General features: G+C 47.4%; 1 protein-coding gene across 2 annotated transcripts in view; it reads right to left on the bottom strand.

The window, feature by feature from the left end:
* Positions 1–14,819: 14,819 nt before the first annotated feature.
* TARS1 (threonyl-tRNA synthetase 1) overlaps positions 14,820–21,057 on the bottom strand; it is a 62,793-nt gene continuing 56,555 nt past the window's right edge. For both annotated transcript variants that reach the window (XM_075841715.1, XM_075841705.1), the window contains exons 18-19: positions 20,577–20,691; positions 14,820–15,384 (exon numbers count right to left, since the gene is read on the bottom strand). In XM_075841715.1, the coding sequence (XP_075697830.1) occupies positions 15,236–15,384; positions 20,577–20,691 (264 nt within the window). In that variant the 3' untranslated portion in view covers positions 14,820–15,235. The remainder of the gene's footprint in view (positions 15,385–20,576; positions 20,692–21,057) is intronic.

The raw sequence follows: 21,057 nt of genomic DNA, 5'->3' as shown, positions 1-21,057 counted from the left end.
GTAATTAACAGTGACTTCTTCTCTATGGAGCAGACAGGAAGCCTGAGGTTGAGGACTTCGATCCCGCTGGAAGTCCCCCGGAGAGAGATTGTGCCTGACCCCACGTTGCCGGCTTGGCTAAGGATACGCCGCTGTCAGTCACGGCGGGAGCTACCCGCTACTGACAGCCTACCCTAGTGTAAGAGTCACACTCTCAGCCCACAGATCACGTCGTGGGAATCAGCGACTAATGTACCTACTAGCACCATCACGGATCCTTGCGGAGCTACCCGCTACCTTTCATGACAAACCCTCTCTCTCCTCAGTCGGTGGTCCGAACGGTGGACCCCCTAGGACGCAACTGAACTGGCGGGCTGACGCTACGAGGTACACGGCGTACGGCTAATAGTCCAACAAAGTCCTGTCAACCCGACCGTTCCTTCTGTCTGCTCCTGCCCAACAAGATCCATATATAACAGTTCTATGCAAGGTTACATGCGGTGCTTCATCAATAACAGTTCCATGCAGGGTTACATGCAGTGTTTTAGCAATAACAGTTCCATGCAGGGTTACATGCAGTGTTTTAGCAATAACAGTTCCATGCAGGGTTACATGCGGTGTTTTAGCAATAACAGTTCCATGCAGGGACCCTGGCGCGATTACGGAGGTTGCAAGCAGGGTACTAGGCCTGATTCAGGCTACAACAGCCGCGGTAGTGTAAGGCTAGTCTTTTACGTACTTGGTAACCAGGGTAGGCGCGGACCATACTACGCTTGGAGAGCCAGGTAGTACTGCGGCTAATGGGACTTTGCCTGGGGAGGCCTGAGGGTCCTAGTTAGGCTACGTGTGTGTGTGGCTGGTACCTGTAGTGGATGCTGATGCTCCACTCTTCTCTTGCTCAGGCAGTCCTCCGTTTGGTGCACTCCTGACGTTCGGTCCCACTGCAGGGAGGCACGTTCCTCCTCTCAATCTCCTCCTGCTGCCACATTGTCAACCCTCTTGTCTTCAGCTGCGAATCCAGCAGCCTCTACCGCCTCTCCTCTTTCTCTCTAACACTCAGCTCCTCTCTGCTCCTGTCTCCTGTTTCCTTGTTCCTTCCCGTCCTGCTCCTTCTTCACCCACACCGCTCTGCTCCTCCCTCCTCCTCTTTCGCGCCACTCTCCACTCCGCCCCTCTTGTTTGCCGCGCTTCCCCATCTCCTTCCAGTCTCGCCGCGCGAGAGTTCGGCGCAGGTGTCATGGCTGTCGGCAGTGCGGCCGTTGCCATGACGCCCAATACGCTCCTTCGTCCGGAGCTGCAGCCGCTTCAGCCGCCCGACAGCCCGTGTCCCTGCACTGTCCTCCGGAGAGAGGTAAGTAGGGACGCACCCTTACAAGCCTACTGGACCTGCAAAAAAAGCAAAAACAACAAGCAACAAAGCGAAAACACAGACTTGACAAACATACAAAACTAACAACAATTTCTTCAGGGAGGGAGGGCTGGACAAGCTGCACTGTTCTGATCATGCAATGGCGTCTTTCCTCTCTCCCCACCCTTAAATAGGCCATGCCTCGCCCCACTAACCTCCTAACCACCCCTCCTGACACCCTTAACCCATTCACTGCCTACATCCCTGCTCATGGTGGCCTCCCCCTATGGCTTTCAGCCGGGTCTGGCCTGTACTGGACTTTTGGAAGAGCAGGAAAATTTACTGCAAAGGTTGCTGGCAGTCACCAGTAGGGGGAGCTTTCCGCATCTATATTTACACTGCCATCAACATCAATGCAGCATAAAGTTGTATGCAGTGAGCTCCCCCTTGTGGCTGCTGCAGCAGCAGCAATACTAAATGTTATCATTTAAAGAGGTTGTATCACGACAAGGACCCCTGTCCACCACTTAGGCCCACGTGCTGTGCTAGAATGGGGAGCCTCTCTCTCAGTAAGTGGGTCTTCCATTTTGGCAGACCCGGCATGTCCATGCATTACGTGGATGCAGGGGCGTAACTAGGAAACACTGAGCCCCATAGCAAACTTTTGACTGGGCCCCTCTCCCCTGGGTGCCAAACACAGCCCGCCCTTGTAGATAGTGCCCCCCTGTAAATAGTGCCATACAGCCCCTCCTGTAGACAGTGCTATACAGCCCCCCCATAGACAGTGCTATACAGCCCCCCCGTAGACAGTGCTATACAGCCCCCCCCCCCCCCCCCGTAGACAGTGCTATACATCCCCCCATAGACAATGCTATACAGCCCGCCCTGTAGACAGTGCTATACAGCCCGCCCTGTAGACAGTGCTATACAGCCCGCCCTGTAGACAGTGCTATACAGCCCGCCCTGTAGACAGTGCTATACAGCCCGCCCTGTAGACAGTGCTATACAGCCCCCCTTGTAGACAGTGCTATACAGCCCCCCCTGTAGACAGTGCTACACAGCCCCCCCCGTAGACAGTGCTATACAGCCCCCCTGTAGACAGTGCTATACAGCCCCCCTGTAGATAGTGCTATACTTTCAAGTATCACAAAGAGGGACAATTGATGTGGCGCGCAGCGGCAAATTTTATTTATTTTAAGGCACGCCTCTAATCTTACCCAATCCCTCCCATACACACCCGGTTCAGCCCACACAGTATCATGCTCCCATAGTGCCCGCCACACAGTATAATGCCCTCATAGCTGCCACCATACAATATACTGACCCATAGATGCCCCATACAGTATAATGCACACACAGATGGCCCATACAGTATAATGCCCACACAGATGCCCCATACAGTACAATGCCCACACAGATGCCCCATACAGTACAATGCCCACACAGATGCCCCCATGCAGAACAATTCCCTCACAGATTCCCCCATGCAGCATAATACCCCCATATCTGCCTCCACAGTATAATGCCACCAATAGCTGACCACCACAGTATAATGCCTCCCAAAGCTGCCTCCACACAGTATAATGCCCCCATAGCTGCCCCTACACAGTATAATGCCCACATAACTGCCCCCACACAGTACAATGCCTCCCATAGCTGCCCCCACAGTATAATGCCCCCCATATCTGCTCCCACCATATAATGCCGCACACAGCATAATTCCCCCTCATAGCTGCCCCATATAGTATAATGCCCACACAGATACCCCATACAGTACAATGCCCACACAGATGCCCCATGCAGGACAATGCCCCATAGCTGCCCCCATGCAGCAGAGTGCCCCATAGCTGCCCCATGCAGCATAATACCCCAATAGCTGCCCCCACAGTATAATGCCACCATAGCTGACCACCACAGTATAATGCCTCCCAAAGCTGCCCCCACACAGTACAATGCCCCCCATAGCTGCCCCACCGTATAATGCCCCACACAGCATAATGCCCCCTCATAGCTGCCCCATACAGTATAATGCCCCCCATATAGTAAAATGCTCCTATAGCTGCCACCATATCAGCTCCCCTTCCCTACCAGTATAATGCAGCCATAGTGCCTAATAGAAAAATAATAACATAATTACTTACCTATCCCTGTTCCCACGACAGGTGGAGGATCCTTCTCTGGTCTGTGCTGTAAGTGACTCAGAGCAAACAGGCGCGATTACATCACAACATGGCACCTGCCTGCGCCGAGCCACTCACGGCAGAGTGGTTCTGGAGCAAGGGCCTATCAGCTCCTTGCTCCTGCATTCAGGAAGCGGGACCACGCTGGGGGGCTACGGGGGCCCTGTGGGCCCCCCTAGGCTTAGCGGCCCGGTCGCAATTGCGATCCCTAGAACTACACCACTGAAGTAGCCTATGGCAGAGCAGGGAGATACCGCCCTACTCTGTCATAGCGTTCAATAGCACCTGCTTCCGAAGGATGCAGACACTATTGAATGTGGCGTCGCTACCGCTGTAGCAGCCATAGCGGCTGCTAGCAGAGCCTCCAGGCATGGGGGGAGCTGTGCCGGCCGGCCGGCGGCACGGGCCCCTTCATGCCGCAGGCCCCGTAGCAGCCGCTATGGCTGCTACAGCAGTAGTTACGCCACTTTGTGGATGGCCAGTCATTTGAGTGCGGTTTAGGGACTATTGATATTATTTGAGCACTTTATGGCGGTATCTACTTTATAGTATATTATTTTAGTACATTGGATGGTGGTGGCACAGTTTAGCATTCTTATTTAGGAAACTCAATGTTAGTGTTATTTGGCCAATGTATGGCATTTATACTGAGGCACTGTATGGCTATTTTGTACACTATATATATGGGGTGGGGGGGGGTAACCGAAGGTACAGTACTGGGCATCATCCAACGTAAGACCAACCCTGGTTACTGCAGTGGCACTAGACTAGTATAGAGTCTATCCAGACTCCTCTGAGTGTGGTTTGGTGACAGTATGTTATTATTTGAGCGCTCTATGGTTGTATTTTCTTTATATTATATTATTTTAGTACATTGGATGGTGGTGGCACTGTATAGCATTCAAACTTTAGAAAAATTTACGTTAGTGTCATTTAGCCAATGTATGGCACTTCGTATACTGAGGCACCGTATGGTTATTTGTACACTTTATGGGAAGGGGGGCGACCGAAGGTACCGTACTGGGCATCATCCAATATAAAACCAGCCCTGGTTGCTATAGTGGCGTCAGACTGTAATCCGTAGTATATACGGAGTATCTGTAATTATCTATGACAGCGTGATTCCCTGTTCACAGAGAGTTTTTTTGCAGGCAGAAAATTTTGCCTGTAAAAATTAGCTCTGAGTTTTTTAAGTGGTTTTGCACCACAGGCGTTTTTTGCTGCGTTTTTTACCTCTTTCTTCAACAGGCAAAGGGAAAAACGCCAATCGGTTTTTGCCATAAAACGCGTCAAAAAAAGCTGCGGACGTTCACAGCGGTTTTTTTCAGTCTCCCATTGATTTCAATGGGGTTTTTGAGGCTGAAAACGCCTCACGATAGTGCCTGACGCTTCTTTTTCCCGATAGTGGGAAAAAAACACCTCCACCTCCCATTGAAATCAAAGGGAGGCAATTTCAGCATTTTTTTTGCCGCGGCCTCCGCGTAAAAAAAAACTCAGTGTGAACAGGGCCTTACAGATTGTTCCAAGGAAACGGATTGCTTAAAAAAAAAAAAAAAAAAAGGAAAAAGACAATTCACCTAAAATAATCTTTTTTTGCTCTTTCATTGTGATTTTCTGCTTGATAAGATAGATTAATAGCAAAATTGCCAGCGACCGGAGGGCACTTCCAAAAGAAATGAATCATTGTGATGTATTCCATTATCGCAACAGTCAATGAAACAACAATGGTCATTATCCAGAACCTTCCGTTAATAAATAATCACCACAGAACGCATCCTATTAAATATTTTATATCAATCAACCCAGTTAATTGTATTATTGCTTTTATTAAATTCATATTAAAACTCTTGAATACCTAATAAACACCGAAACGGCAGCAAAATCAAATAACTTTCATTGTATTGAGCTATAGTTATAATTGGGATTTTATTAGCGGCACTCTGAAAGTTCCGGCATCTAGATGTCCATAGTCAGAGCCGGCCTTATAATTATTATAAAGATTCATGGTGGCCACAAGCCTCAGGTGGGGACTACCTGTGGTTCCCCGCTTCAGTATGGACATCTGATGCACCCTGTACAACCCCAAAGGTCTCATACCCCTAAGGCTGGCCCTGACCATAGTACATCAAATAATCTTCAACATGAAAAATAGAATTCCAATTGAAATCGTTTAGTGTAAAATATCACACATTTGATCTTAAAGAGTACCTGTTATTTCGGTAACTGTGCTGAATGGGTGGGCTGTTCCTAGTATGATATCACAGCTGTGTTGTGTGCTCTGAGCCAATCAGATGTCTCTTCCTGTTGCTCTCCCTCCCCTCTCACAGCACAGTCACCCACAGCCTGAGGCAGAGAGGCAGCAGTATCATCTCTCCTCCTTCCCCCTCCCTCTCTTCTCCTCTGTGTCTTCAGTTATATCATGGCTTAGTTTACTGACTTTAGGGGTTTCTAAAAAAATTTTTGGAGGGAAAGGAGAACGACAGGCTGCTGGAAGTGAGGACAATGACACTTTACCCTAATACGGTATATTACAAAGTTTTAGGTACTCACAGTTACTCCGGATTTATGACTGCTGGTTCCTGGACATGTGAGCAGTGGTTTTACCATAGTATCCAGATGTGCAATATTAATAGACTGTATTTTTTAAATTAAATTGCATTAAATGTCAGCTCAGGTCATGATGAGATATTTCATTTGCAGCTTGCTCTATGTGGTTTAAAGGTGTTAACGTCCATTGGCTGAGGTGCAATACCAGACATAGCCCAAGTACAAGAGTGGCGCTGTCTATGGGGGAATAAAATGCACACACATTTTTTTCTTAACTCCGAAACCCCATTTAACACAATTGTAATAGAGCATGTGGTTTGCCACATAGGACATGTTTTCTACACATAGTATCATATAGAATGTTTTACTATATATCATTTTAGTAAAAACTTGCCTCTTTAACACCGTACTGACAATGCAGCCTTGACATTGCGTGGCCAGCCCAGCCGGGAAACCCAGTGAAAAAGACAGAAACATTTTCGATAGTTATACAGTAAGTGGTAGTTATTTTACCCTGTTTCTGGGTCTGCCCACTTTAGCATGCTGTATGCGACTACTGCTGACTGGTCTTTTAGCAGACTTAGTGTGTCTGACCGCTGCCTCCCATTCCCTGGTCCCTGCTTACTCTTAGCCACCACTGCAGTCAGGTTGGAGGTCATTAACCTGTTCGTGTATGTTCTAGGTACCGAACCATATTCGACTATAAGCCCAAGAGCGTACCTTGATGCCGTTTCCTTGGCTAGCGTAGTTGGAGCTTGGATGACGTCACGGAGATGGTGAAGCAGAGTAGCACAGTATAGCGAGACGTCTCGAAGACGCTGAAGCACAGTAACAGCGTAGCGGGAACAGACTTCAGTGACACCATGCAGGCTTCTTTGAGAAGAGGTTGCACACAGCGCAGGAGTCGTTTTTCAGCCGGCAGGAACAATGAATGACTAGGACTGATACTGAGTTGGTGCTGGCTTACCCGGGATGCGGAGTCTAAGAAATCTCCCATTCTTCACCCTTAACCTTCACAAGGAAGTATGGGCTTTGCCGGTAAGATTCCCAGGTCGCGATCCCTTGGAGAGTCCCTAATAGACCGTAGGACTGTAGATAGCGGGTGACTAATCCGACTAACCGTTTGTTAGTCGGATCAGATCCTAATCGGTAAGGGTATGTGCACACAACCAATTTTCAGGCGTAATGGAGGCGTTTTACGCCTGAAAAGACTGTTCCAATACGTCGGCAAACATCTGCCCATTGCTTGCAATGGGTCTTACGATGTTCTGTGCAGACGAGCTGTCATTCTACGCGTCTCTGTCAAAAGACGGTAAAATTACGGCCGCGTCAAAGAAGTGCAGGACACTTCTTGGGACGTAATTGGAGCCGTTTTTCATTGACTCCAATGAAAACCAGCTCCAATTACGTCCGAAAAAGACGCCGCGAAAAACGCGTGCACTTGTAAAAACGTCAAATTCTGGAGCTGTTTTCTCCTGAAAACAGCTCCATAATTTCAGACGTATTTGGCGTTGTCATGTGCACATACCCATACAGGCAGGAAACATCAAATCTAGTAGTTAGTATTAAGAGACAAGGTCAGGCCAAGATCAAGAGGAGTCAAGCTACAACCCGGTCAAACCGAGGAACTCAACGGAAATAAAAGGATCATACTCCAAGAAATGCACCACCAGGGCTGCTACCCAAACATTGCAACACTGAAGTGGTTCCCCTTTAAGGTCCAGGAGAAGTGACATCACAGGTCCCGATCCAGCAGCCAGAGCCGTGCAGCACAAGCACGAAGAGCCGTGGCGTCCAGTCGTCATGGTGACGCCACAGTTCCAGACTGGCCAACATGCTGCCCGCCATGCAGGAAAAACACCACGGTGGCCCGAAGCTAATAGGTGGACTAAAGGTGGACTCAGGACGCGTAGAGCACTTGGATCATGATAAGAATTTTTTTCACAGGCAATCAGATATTGCAAGTCTCCACAGTATCTTCTGCAGTCAAGAATTTTTTCCACCTCATATTCCTCAGAGTTATCAAGGGTACCAGGTCTGGGAGCGGACGACTGGCAGAATCAGAACTTGGAATGAATGGTTTTACAGTCACATATGGACCCAGTTGGATAAAACACCTTTATTTTCACTATTACCTGTTTGGACTGAGTGCTGTCAAATAACGTTGCATAATTTGTTTACCTTGCATGGGTGAGTCAGACCAAGCCCATTAAGTGACGTGCAAATTAAGGTTAAAAATATATGCTTTATCTGATGTGGTTTTCGGCCATGCGGTAAAACCGCACCATGTAAATACACCCATAGGGTATGTGCACACACACCAATTACGTCCGTAATTGACGGACGTATTTCGGCCGCAAGTCCCGGACCGAACACAGTGCAGGGAGCCGGGCTCCTAGCATCATACTTATGTACGATGCTAGGAGTCCCTGCCTCGCTGCATGACAACTGTCCCGTACTGTAATCATGATTACAGTACGTGACAGTGGTCCTGCAGCGAGGCAGGGACTCCTAGCATCGTACATAAGTATGATGCTAGGAGCCCGGCTCCCTGCACTGTGTTCGGTCCGGGACTTGCGGCCGAAATACGTCCGTCAATTACGGACGTAATTGGTGTGTGTGCACATACACTTATAGTGTATCTCGGCGCTCGTTATGTCCCATGCAAAAAACAAACCTTAGGGTTTAGCACATGGGGGGAGGGGGCGAAACACATCTGAGTGGGCCCTCCATGCAGTATAATGACCCCTTACTGGCCCCTACGTAGTATAATGCCCCTATGGTTGCCCCCACACAGAATAATGCTCCCATAGCTGCCCCACATAGTATAATGCCCCTATAGTGCCTCTATACACAGAATAATGCCCCCACAGCTGTCCCCACACAGTATAATGCCCCTATAGTGACTCTCCACACAATATAATGCCCTTATAGCTGTCCCCACACAGTATAATGTACCATAGCTGCCCACATACAGCATAATGCCCCCATAGCTGCCCCATACATTATAATGCCCCCTATAGCTGCCCACATTCAGTATAATGCCCCCATAACTGCCCCATACAGTGTAATGTCTCCAAAGCTGTCCAAATAGAGTAAAATTCCATATTGAGGGCCCCCTATACCCAATATAATGCCCCCTTAGTTGCCACCACACAGTATAGTGCCTAATAAAAAAATATTTACCTATCCCTGTTCCCATGACGAGTGGAGTAGATTCCTCTGCTCCTCCGCTCTGTGGAGTATATGGCTCTGCGCAGACAGCGGCAGCGGCATTACAAAGTGAATGCTGGAGCAAGGAGCCGTCGGCTCCGTGGTCCAGCATTGAATTCAACTGTATCTGCATCCTGAGGATGCAGATACAGTTGAAACCGGGACACACCACCGCTGGGGGACCGTTTCTAAGCCCCACCATCTCAGTGAGTCCGGGGCCACTGCGCTACCCTAGGAGTCTTAAAAATGTTGCCTTAATAATGTATGACATCCCGCAAAATACAAGACCTCAAATAGCCACATAGCCTTAAAAATATAAAACTAATCGGTCTGAAAGTGGAGAAAATAATGAAAAAAATCCTTTGTCCTTACAGGGTTAATTCCTATTTAATTCTGTTTTCTTAATTTTTGTTCTAGGGGACAAATGCTCCAAAATATACTTCTTGCTGCCATATACTGCGGAGAGGACGTGCCCCTGGAAACGAATAAGAAGCATTTTATTCCGGCAGCGTGCGGTCTGGTGTGTAAAGAAACGTGATGTATTCATGACAATGTCGCATGCCGGTGTCAAGTGTCATGTGAATCCATACGTTTACCTTTCTCTAATGATCGCTACGGCTAATTAATCCCACGGCCGCTGACACGTGGGTGGTTTACTTATAGCACTTACCACAGGCTATTATAAAACATAGAAAAGCCAAGACGAAAGAGGCTTTCAGTAAAAGGTGCCGCTGACACCGGCGCTTGTTTACATGACCGTGATAACCTGACCGTTCACGAACGCATGACATGTATTATCTGCTTTATGTTCCTCCAGCTTTGCATTCAGTATTTTTTCTCCTTCTGATCTCATTTCTCTGTACTAAGGGGCTGTGGTGACCCCCGAAGTATGAGCACAAGGCGTCCGACAGAGGCCACTAATGATATTGTATGTTCTCAGGTTAAAGGGGTTTCATAGTCACCCCTATTATCTAGGCAAGTACTTCCAGACCTGTGAAACTACAACTCCTAGCAGCCGGTATGCTGGACGTTGTAGTATCGACAACCGGAGAGCCGCAAGTTGTGGAGCAGTGTTTTAGCCATTATCACTGGGGGAACCTAAATTTGGTTTACAAATACTGATCAATTTACAGCTGTGTCACAGTGGCCTAATAGGGGGGGGGGGGGGGGGGGGTCAGTCGACTACCCATAAAGCCTGGACTCTAGTTTCTCAACCTGTGGTGTGTGAACCTGAGGGGGGCAGGCCATGCTTCGGTCACAGACTTAAGGCCTCATGCACACGACCGTAAAAACTCCCGTTATTACGGGTCGTAATCACGACCCGTAATAACGGGCTCATAGACTTCTATTGGCGACGGGTGCCTTCCCGTTTTCTCACGGGAAGGTGCCCGTTCCGTTAAAAAAGATAGAACATGTCCTATTTCTGGCCGTAATAACGGCACGGACAGTCCATAGAAGTCTATGGAGCTCTCGTAATAACGGGTGGCTACATGTGTGCACCCGTCATTACGGCAGCGTTGCTAAGCGACGTCAGTAAATAGTCACTGTCCAGGGAGCTGAAAGAGTTAACTGATCGGCAGTAACTCTTTCAGCACCCTGGACAGTGACTACCGATCAGTATAAACCTGTAAAAAATAAAAATAAAAGACGTTCATACTTACCGACAACTTCCTGCTTCCTCCAGTCCGGTCTCCCGCCCGTTGCCTTGGTGACGCGTCTCTCTCGACATCCGGCCCGACGTCCTGGATGACGTTTCAGGCCATGTGACCGCTGCAGCCAATCACAGGTCAATCACAGGCTGCAGCGGTCACATGGACTGCCGCGTCATCCAGGGATGTCGGGCTGGATGTGAAGACAGGAACGCGTCACCAAGACAACGGCCGGGTAAGTATGAATTTCTTTAACTTTTATTACAGAAAAGGCTGTCCCTTCTCTCTATCCTGCACTGATAGAGAGAAGGGGCTGCCGATTAGTGCAGTGCTATTTTGCCGCCAAAAACGTGCTCGTAAATACGGGTGGAATACGTGTGACACCGGACCCATATTTACGAGCACGGGTTCGTAAATACTGGTGCAAAACGGGTGGAATACGTGTGACACCGGACCCGTATTTACGCCAGTATTTACGGGTGGGAAAAAATACGGTCGTGTGCATGAGGCCTTAGGCCTCATACACTCGACCGTAGTGGTGTGCACGGCCATGATGTGTCACCCACGAGCCACCAGCAAATCGCGGGCTGTGCACACGGCCGCACGCATTAATTTCTATGAGCCTGGACCGCAAAACACGGCCACGATGAGACATTTCCGTTCTTTTTTCGGTCCAGGCTCCTGGGCAACGCACGGACAGTAGCCACCACGGTCGCGCGCATGGGCCCATTAAAATGAATTGCGGCCGCAAAAATACCTTCGTGTGAATGGGGCCTTATTCTGCCTTCTTTGACTGTTGCAGGATGCCTCGGTTATAGGATACGGTTGTAAGATCGTCCTGTTATGGGGACACTCTGGTAGGACGTCTGGAGTATTGCTTGCGGTCATGCTGGCACTATTTTCAGGATGGCTTTGTTATAGAAGCACTGGTGCATGGTCTATTACGGGAGCATTATTGCCAGCTGGCTCCGCTATAGGGGCAATGCTGCAGGCTGGCTCTGTCATAGGGGCATTGCTGCAAGGTCTATTATGAGGACACTGCTGAAGGCTGGATTTGCTAATGGGGCACTGTTAAAGGATAGCTCTTTTAGGCCTAATTCACATGAGCGTGTTCGGTCTGTGATATATGGTCCACATGTCAGCCGCATTTCCCGGACCGAACACACTGCAGGGAGCCGGGCTCCTAGCATCATTGTTATATATGACGCTAGGAGTCCCTGCCTCTCCGTGGAATTACTTTCCCGTACTGAAAACATGATTACAGTTGTCCTGCAGCGAGGCAGGGACTCCTAGCATCGTACATAACTATGATGCTAGGAGCCATGCTCCCTGCACTGTGTTCAGTCCGGGAAATGCAGCCGACATGCGGACCGTATATCACGGACCGAACACACATGTGAATCAGGTCTTCTAGAGGCTTTGTGCAGGGTCTATTATGGAGGAATTGCTGAAAGCTGACAATGCTACAGAATAGGTGTTATAGGGGCACTGGTGCAGGCTGGTTGTTATAAAACACCTGTCCTGTAGCAGTGTCAGCTTGTAACAATGTCCCATGATAAATCCTGCGTCATTGTCCCCATAAGAGAGCCAGCCTGCATCAGTGCCCCCATAACCGAGCCAGCCTGCATCAGTGCCCCCATAACCGAGCCAGCCTGCATCAGTGCCCCCATAACCGAGCCAGCCTGCATCAGTGCCCCCATAACCGAGCCAGCCTGCATCAGTGCCCCCATAACCGAGCCAGCCTGCATCAGTGCCCCCATAACCGAGCCAGCCTGCATCAGTGCCCCCTTAACCGAGCCAGCCTGCATCAGTGCCCCCATAACCGAGCCAGCCTGCATCAGTGCCCCCATAACCGAGCCAGCCTGCATCAGTGCCCCCTTAACCGAGCCAGCCTGCATCAGTGCCCCCATAACCGAGCCAGCCTGCATCAGTGCCCCTATAACCGAGCCAGCCTGCATCAGTGCCAATTTGCAACAATGCACCATACCTGACCCTGCAGAAGCATCTCTTATAACAGCCAGCCTGCACCAGTGCCCCTTATAAAAGGGACACTGCTGCAGGGTCAGGTATGGTGAATTGTTGCAAACTGGCACGGATGCAGGCTGGCTCGGTTATGGGGGCACGGATGCAGGCTGGCTCGGTTATGGGGGCACTGATGCAGTCCAGATGTTATAGGGGCACTGATGCAGGCTGGCTTCGTTATAGGGGTACTGATGCAGGCTGGCTCTGCTGTAGGACGCTCTGGCCAAAATAACAACCATAAGTAATATTGGGGTACTTCGTTATAGTTCCTTTGACTTGGGGGTATTTGGCTTCGATACAATGAAAAAACACTCTAGACAAGATAAGCCCTTTGCTGTAGTAGTGGATGCCTGCTTCACGATTATTTAAACGGAAAAAAACACCACATAACCATGAGTTAAAGGGTTGTACGAGACGGTCCATTAAAAAAAAATATATATATATATAAATATATATATATATATACTACACACACACACACACACGAATATTTTGTACTTACCATTAAAAGTAATCTTGGGTCTCGGTCAGTTCTGTATGCCGCCTAGACCGCAGTGACCTTGTGTCCATAGCGACAAAGTTCTGCACGACTTGCAACACAACTGTAGCTTTTTGCTATGGGACTGCGGCTTGTTTCACAGAAGTGTCGGCCGCAGCGTCTGGTACTGCAGCTCGGCCCCATTCACTTGAATACATTACCAGGAGAGCAGCCATGTTTGCTTTTATTCCCACACAACCCCTTTGGGGACAAAGACATGTTTTCTTTTTTGTCGACTTTAGCAACCATTTTTGTTTATTGCATTTCTCGCTTGCTGTTCTATTTTTTTTACTTTCTATAGGACATGATTGCCCGTGTAGGTTAGGCCGATTTCAACCATAGGTCTTGAGACCCGAACTAACCGCATCATAGTTCCCTGTGGTTAGTTTGGGTCATCAGCAGTCGGGCCTGGATTTGCAGCCATACTACAGGAGCCTATATTACACTCGTGTAGAACTGACCTAAAATACACAGGTCTATGTTCGGGTATAATCACACAGGGCCGTCAAATAGCTCTTCTTGCCGTGATTTTTGCTTTAAAAAAAAAAAGAATCATATCGTTTTTGTTTTTTTTTGTTCAAAGTCAGGAGTAGATTCCATTAAGAACATATAAATGAGACTTCTGTATACACTATTGGCTGTCACTTAATCAACTGCATAAAAAAAAAAGTGTGTGTGAATCCAGCCTTATTCATCGTCATCGATCAAAACGTTAGGACCGTCAGGGGCTTGACATGAGCCCCTTCATCTCTTCCAGCACTGTGATCTATATGGATAGCAATGCTTAAAGGGAAGGTCTCAAGTATGTAATTTAAGGTCATTAATTAAATGTCCGTCTGTAGAATAGAAATTGTTTTTTTTAATGTTAGATATATATTTTCTAAAAACACTTACCTGGGGCGGCCATATTGGAGGTACACCCTATATATGTATTCTCAGTATAGACCGTGCAGCAGCGTGTGCGCGCTTTATGGCAGCTGCATTGAATGGGAGTTAATGGACAGAAAAATGTCAATCGATCATTAGTCTCCAGGAAAGGATAAAGTACAGCCCCTCCCCCAGAGAGCAGGGAGTGACCGGGCAGCCGCATACCGAGCCGTTTCCGTAGGTTTAGTGTTACTATCCTGTCTTGTCTAGGCTTCCCATTTGAAACCTTTATGGCATAGGGATATGCCATAAATGTCTGACAGATGCAGGTCCCATCGTTTTTTACAAAAGTATAAAAAAAAAAACTCTGTACAACCGGAAATCTCGGACTGTTTTTCAACTTTTTTATTTCGCGGACCTTTAATAGAATATTCCAATACGGTCGGTCATTAAAACAGACGCAGGACACAAGTGTATAATGTTTCTCCTGTTTATTGAAGGTTTGAAGCCTCACATCTCCCCGTGAAGATTTGTTCTAACCTATGTAACATTACAAAGAACATTGTTCATTCACCTTATAGTCGTTTCTATTAAAGCGGAATCTACAAGGAGGCGACGGGCGAGACAATTATATGCAAAAAGTATCCAGATAGAGAAGACAAAAGGACAATCTAACAACCTTAAATGTAAAAAACCCCCCCCAGAAACCACGAGATTAAAAATCCCCATTCCCTAAGGGAACATTGCCTAAAAAGAATGAGACAGAACTTCAGGAGATTTTTCTTTTTGTTTTTTGGCTCTTGGAGGATCATTTCATTACAATGCAAACTAAAAGAATTCATAGTAACCTATGCACGGCACTAGTGGAGATGCCCTTTAAGAAAGGCAGACCTTAAAACTCTTCTTCTGAATTCTTAGATCTTGATTCTTTCAGCTGGAGGAGTCTTGCGATTGTCTCTTCCACCGTTCGCTCACCGTGCACCTTGTTATCTCTTGTGCGGATGTTTACGGTCCCGCTGGCTTTTTCCTTTTCTCCGATCACTAAAAAGAGGTTAAACAAGACTTTTATATAGTGTGGTTGTGCCCCCTAGGGGACAGATTGTGCTAGTGCAGCCGTAATTTTTATAGCTATAAACTTCTGCAGTATTTTACATTCTGTGGTTCGCTCCTACTGTTGGAAAACTACAACTCCCAGCATTCCTTGACAGCTGCAGGTTTGTAGTTTGGACAGGTTAGAAACCAGCACTCTATTGTATGTAATGAAGAAAGGAGGGGTGAAATGGTAATGATGCCAGTTAAGACTATGGCATTAGAAAAAAAAAACGGCACAAGCAACGTGTGCTACATTTATGCAAGACAATTTATATTTGTCTGCGACATGCACAAAAGCTTTGTGCGAGGTGTAAAAAAGCGGAGCTGTCAGTTCTCCCTTGTGGTGTAGTATAGAGGATCTCTCAGCTCTGTGTGGTGTAGTATAGAGGAGCTGTCAGCTCTCCTGTGTGGTGAGGTGTAGTATAGAGGATCTGTCAGCTCTCCTGTGTGGTGTAGTATAGAGGAGCTGTCAGTTCTCCCTTGTGGTGTAGTATAGAGGATCTCTCAGCTCTGTGTGGTGTAGTATAGAGGAGCTGTCAGCTCTCCTGTGTGGTGAGGTGTAGTATAGAGGATCTGTCAGCTCTCCTGTGTGGTGTAGTATAGAGGATCTGTCAGTTCTCCTGTGTGGTGTAATATAGAGGATCTGTCAGCTCCCCTGTGTGGTGTAGTATAGAGGATCTCTCAGTTCTCCTGTGTGGTGTAATATAGAGGATCTGTCAGCTCCCCTGTGTTGTGTAGTATAGAGGAGCTGTCAGCTCTCCTGTGTGGTGAGGTGTAGTATAGAGGATCTGTCAGCTCTCCTGTGTGGTGTAATATAGAGGATCTGTCAGCTCTCCTGCGTGGTGTAGTATAGAGGAGCTGTCAGTTCTCCTGTGTGGTGTAGTATAGAGGATCTGTCAGTTCTCCTGTGTGGTGTAGTATAGAGGAGCTGTCAGTTCTCCTGTGTGGTATAGTATAGATTATCTGTCAGCTCTCCTGTGTAATGTAGTATAGAGGAGCTGTCAGCTCTCCTGTGTGGTGTAGTATAGAGGACCTGTCAGCTCTCCTGTGTAATGTAGTATAGAGGAGCTGTCAGCTCTCCTGTGTGGTGTAGTATAGAGGAGCTGTCACGTCTCCTGTGTGGTGTAGTATAGAGGATCTGTCAGCTCTCCCGTGTGGTGTAGTATAGAGGATCTGTCAGCTCTCCCGTGTGGTGTAGTATAGAGGATCTGTCAGCTCTCCTGTGTGGTGTAGTATAGAGGATCTGTCAGCTCTCCTGTGTGGTGCAGTTTAGAGGAGCTGTCAGCTCTCCTGCGTGGTGTAGTATAGAGGAGCTGTCAGCTCTCCTGCGTGGTGTAGTATAGAGGACCTGTCAGCTCTCCTGGGTGGTGTAGTATAGAGCAGCTGTCAGTTCTCCTGTGTGGTGTAGTATAGAGGATCTGTCAGCTCTCCTGTGTGGTGCAGTATAGAGGATCTGTCTGCTGTCCTGTGTGGTGTAGTATAGAGGAGCTGTCAGCTCTCCTGTGTGGTGAGGTGTAGTATAGAGGATCTGTCAGCTCTCCTGTGTGGTGTAGAGGATCTGTCAGCTCTCCTGTGTGGTGTAGAGGATCTGTCAGCTCTCCTGTGGTGTAATATAGAGGATCTCTCAGCTCTCCTGCGTGGTGTAGTATAGAGGATCTGTCAGATCTCCTGCGTGGTGTAGTATAGAGGATCTGTCAGTTCTCCTGTGTGGTGTAGTATAGAGGATCTGTCAGCTCTCCTGCGTGGTGTAGTATAGAGGAGCTGTCAGTTCTCCTGTGTGGTGTAGTATAGAGGATCTGTCAGCTCTCCTGCGTGGTGTAGTATAGAGGATCTGTCAGTTCTCCTGTGTGGTGTAGTATATGGGATCTGTCAGCTCTCCTGCATGGTGTAGTATAGAGGATCTGTCAGCTCTCCTGTGTGGTGTAGTATAGAGGATCTGTCAGCTCTCCTGTGTGGTGTAGTATAGAGGATCCGTCAGTTCTCCTGCGTGGTATAGTATAGAGGATCTGTCAGCTCTCCTGTGTGGTGTAGTATAGAGGAGCTGTCAGCTCTCCTGCGTGGTGTAGTGTAGAGGAGCTGTCAGCTCTCCTGCGTGGTGTAGTGTAGAGGAGCTGTCAGCTCTCCTGCGTGGTGTAGTATAGAGGAGCTGTCAGCTCTCCTGCGTGGTGTAGTATAGAGGAGCTGTCAGCTCTCCTGCGTGGTGTAGTATAGAGGAGCTGTCAGTTCTCCTGTGTGGTGTAGTATAGAGGATCTGTCAGCTCTCCTGCATGGTGTAGTATAGAGGATCTGTCAGCTCTCCTGTGTGGTGTAGTATAGAGGAGATAAATAGACAACTACTTAGCATTCCTCTTTTTAAATTTCCAGAAGGAATAACCGAGGAACAAAAATTAAGTTCTAAAAACAGATGCTCCAAAATTAATACTTCATGGGCAATACGAGTATTTACTAAGACAGACATGTCAGGAGAGGTGAGAGGTCCTTTTGAATGTCTCATTTTCTTTGAAGTCCATATCCACCTTCACACCTATTATTTTCTATTGTTTCAATGAATCCAATGAAAAATGAAGCATCTTTGCAAATAGTAAATTGAGAATCCCATATTGTTTTAGGTCTACAGCTCCTATGTATACCTCGGTGTCCTATTTAACAAACCCTGTGTATTTTAGTAAGAGGACCGGGTAGATGGAATGGAGTGTAACTACGGGATCAGACAGAACACAGGGCTTGTTTGTAGTCTATTATTATAGGTCCACATAGGAGCTGTATACACAAAACGATAGAACATTTTTAATTAAGACATTTTACAAAACAGTTTCATTTCTCATTTTAGATGCATTGGAATGAAAACGATCTACTATTAATAAATGTGCCCCGGTCCGCTTCAATCAGCCGTTTCCTCTTTCATCTGTAGAAATCGCAGCACTGGTAGGTGCTCATGAAATATTAATTAAAAAGGTCAGTGTTTCTCAAATCTAGTCCTCCGATAAACACAAGTACTGAGAATTTTCTTAACATTGCACAAGTGATTAAATTCGTGTTACTATATCAGTAATTAGCACGTGTGTTTCCTTTATGAGAAATCTTCAAGATTGGGTTTCCTTTGAGAAACACCGACCTCACTCACTTACAGGGGAGTTACAATTATTTTTATAAGAAACCAGCAGCAAGAATAATTTACAGGGTTTTCCTAAAAACAAAAAATAAAATCTCCATTATCTGTTGCAGCCACTAGGGGGCAACGTGACTGTTACTATATATTAAAGAGCATTTAGTATGTTCTGTATAACAAATAATTTATGTTGCCTTTGTCATGCCCCACCCCTCGAACCCTGCACTAGACAGAACACAGTATCCACTTTCTCTGGTGTTTTTTTTTTTAAGAGAACAAGTCCAATTATACAGAAATTGTTATATAGGACAAGGACATCTCAGATGTATTAGTCATTGGGGAAGGGGGTCCGGGCAGTGGGATTCCAACTAAAGGGTTCTAAAGACCCCTATAGTTCACATTGGCTTCAGAGGCAAAGAAGAATCTTAGTCCGTGCCAGCGTCGGTACCCGGCAAACCCGGGCAAGTGCTGGGGCCCACTACCCTTGGCAGGGGCCTACTTGGCTGCCGAGTGCAGACGCTGCCGTCATCACTGTCCATATATGAACAGTGTTGTCAGGAGTAGAGCTAGTAGCGCTCTGCCCGGGACTTTGGCTCTGGGGTTGCCCCGGACATCACTAGCCGTATATGGACAGTGATGTCAGGGGCTTTCCCAGAGTCTGTGTACCGGAGCAGAGCCTTTACTAGCGCTCTGCCCGGGAATCACTATCCATATATGGACAGTGATGTCAGGAGCAGAGCAGGAGTCCCAGGCAGAGTGCTAGTAGTGCTCTGCCAGGTTGATGGCTCTGGAGTTGCCCCTGACAACACTGTCCATATATGGACAGTGACGTCAGGGGCTTCTCCTCAAGTGGAATCCCCAGCCAGAGCGGTGGCAATGCTCTGGCTGGGGATTTCACTCTTAGAGGGAATCCCAAAGGAGCTACGCTACAGGGAGGGGGGGGGCTGTGTGTCACTACTAGGGTGGAGGGGGCTGTGTGGCACCATCTACAGAGGGCACTACATTTATGGGGGTACAAACTGGGGGCCCAACTTCTATATGGGGGCACAAAGTGACGTTTTCTGCCACAGTGCATTCCCCTGCAAAGGGGTCTACTAAATCTGTGTCTCCCAAGGGCCCACATAAAACTGGAGCCGGCCCTGATCTTAGTCTTGCATTACAGTCTATGACCCATCTTCACCTCTACATAAAATGCTCTCAAAACCCCAGGCTAACAGCGGAGGAGAGATTGGATCAGCTTCTCATCTCCCCAGCGGCCACAAATCCAGGCAGATAAATGGCCACCCCGTAAAACAAGTCGGCCAACGGGAGCGTTAATAAAAGGGACCCACTCTGAGGTACATATGCCCTAATAGGACATATGGATAGGGGTAGTACAGAAGGGGCAACCCTAAAAGCCAAACTACACTGAAAACCTGGAAATTCAGGTAGGACTGCAGTGAACCCAAATATACTCCTCTCCATGTCAAACTTACATGGGTCCCAGAAGCAGAGATACACGGGATGGGTTCCTTACATTTTAGAGCCGCTTTAGTGTTTTTCTCTAATACAAAGGAGACTGCCGTCTATAAGATGCTACTTTATTTTTTGGTATTGGTGTATTTGACAGGCTATGAGTGAAGCCGGGCTCTAACTAAGTACCCAAAAATGTGAGCTGCCCCTTTAAGAAGTCCCTACTAGAAGGATTACTCATGTGATGTGTGACCCACCAGAGGATCAGCACACATTCAAAATGCTTCCCTCCTTGGTATCGTCTTTATTGACATATTCTACCACAGTCCCACCTTACAGGTCTCCGGTCCAGATTCACCATGTTGCTGATCTCTGGTCAGGATTAGTGCATTCATGCAAACACTTTAATGGGAAGGTGGAACAGATGGAGGGCAATTTGAGATCATGTAATAAAATCCTTCACCGCTGCCACGTTACTAATAGTGTACGTGTATGTCAGGGATATGTGGCAAGTAATGGTGCAGCCTTCAGTGTAAATACGATGGACACCTATGAAGAGAACGAGGTCCGATACGCTTACCGAGAATAAAATTGTACTGGGCGAGCTGTGCGTTCCGGATCTTCTTATTGAGTGTAGACCCCTGATCGAGATCTACATCCGCCATAAAGCCGGCGCGGTGGAACTGCTCCTTCACCTGCAATGTACAGACTTATTTAAATCACCAGCGGGCAACGCATAAATTTCGCCACATACCCTGAAAAGCACAATCAAAAAACACAACACACAATCGGGTATGTATATATGGTGAAAAAAAATATCAGGAGATAACTATGTATATTACAAATATACGGTTTTATTTGAAGTAATAACACCACATTTAAAATAGCAACAACACGCTACAAGAAATCTAAGGGGGTAGCCACCCTGATAAGTGGCAAACAATCCAGAACCCCCACAATACCACCTAATCCTAGATATGAAGTTCTAATATATGCAAAATGTTGCATCAAGCCAACATAATTACGTGATATGTGAAGAGGGGAGAAGGGGACTGAATGCC

This window comes from Rhinoderma darwinii, chromosome 1 (assembly GCF_050947455.1).
Source record: "Rhinoderma darwinii isolate aRhiDar2 chromosome 1, aRhiDar2.hap1, whole genome shotgun sequence".
NCBI classification, from domain to species: Eukaryota; Metazoa; Chordata; class Amphibia; order Anura; family Rhinodermatidae; genus Rhinoderma; species Rhinoderma darwinii.
The sequence above is the reverse complement of the archived record's forward strand: the minus strand, read 5'-3'. Positions and strand labels throughout refer to the sequence as shown.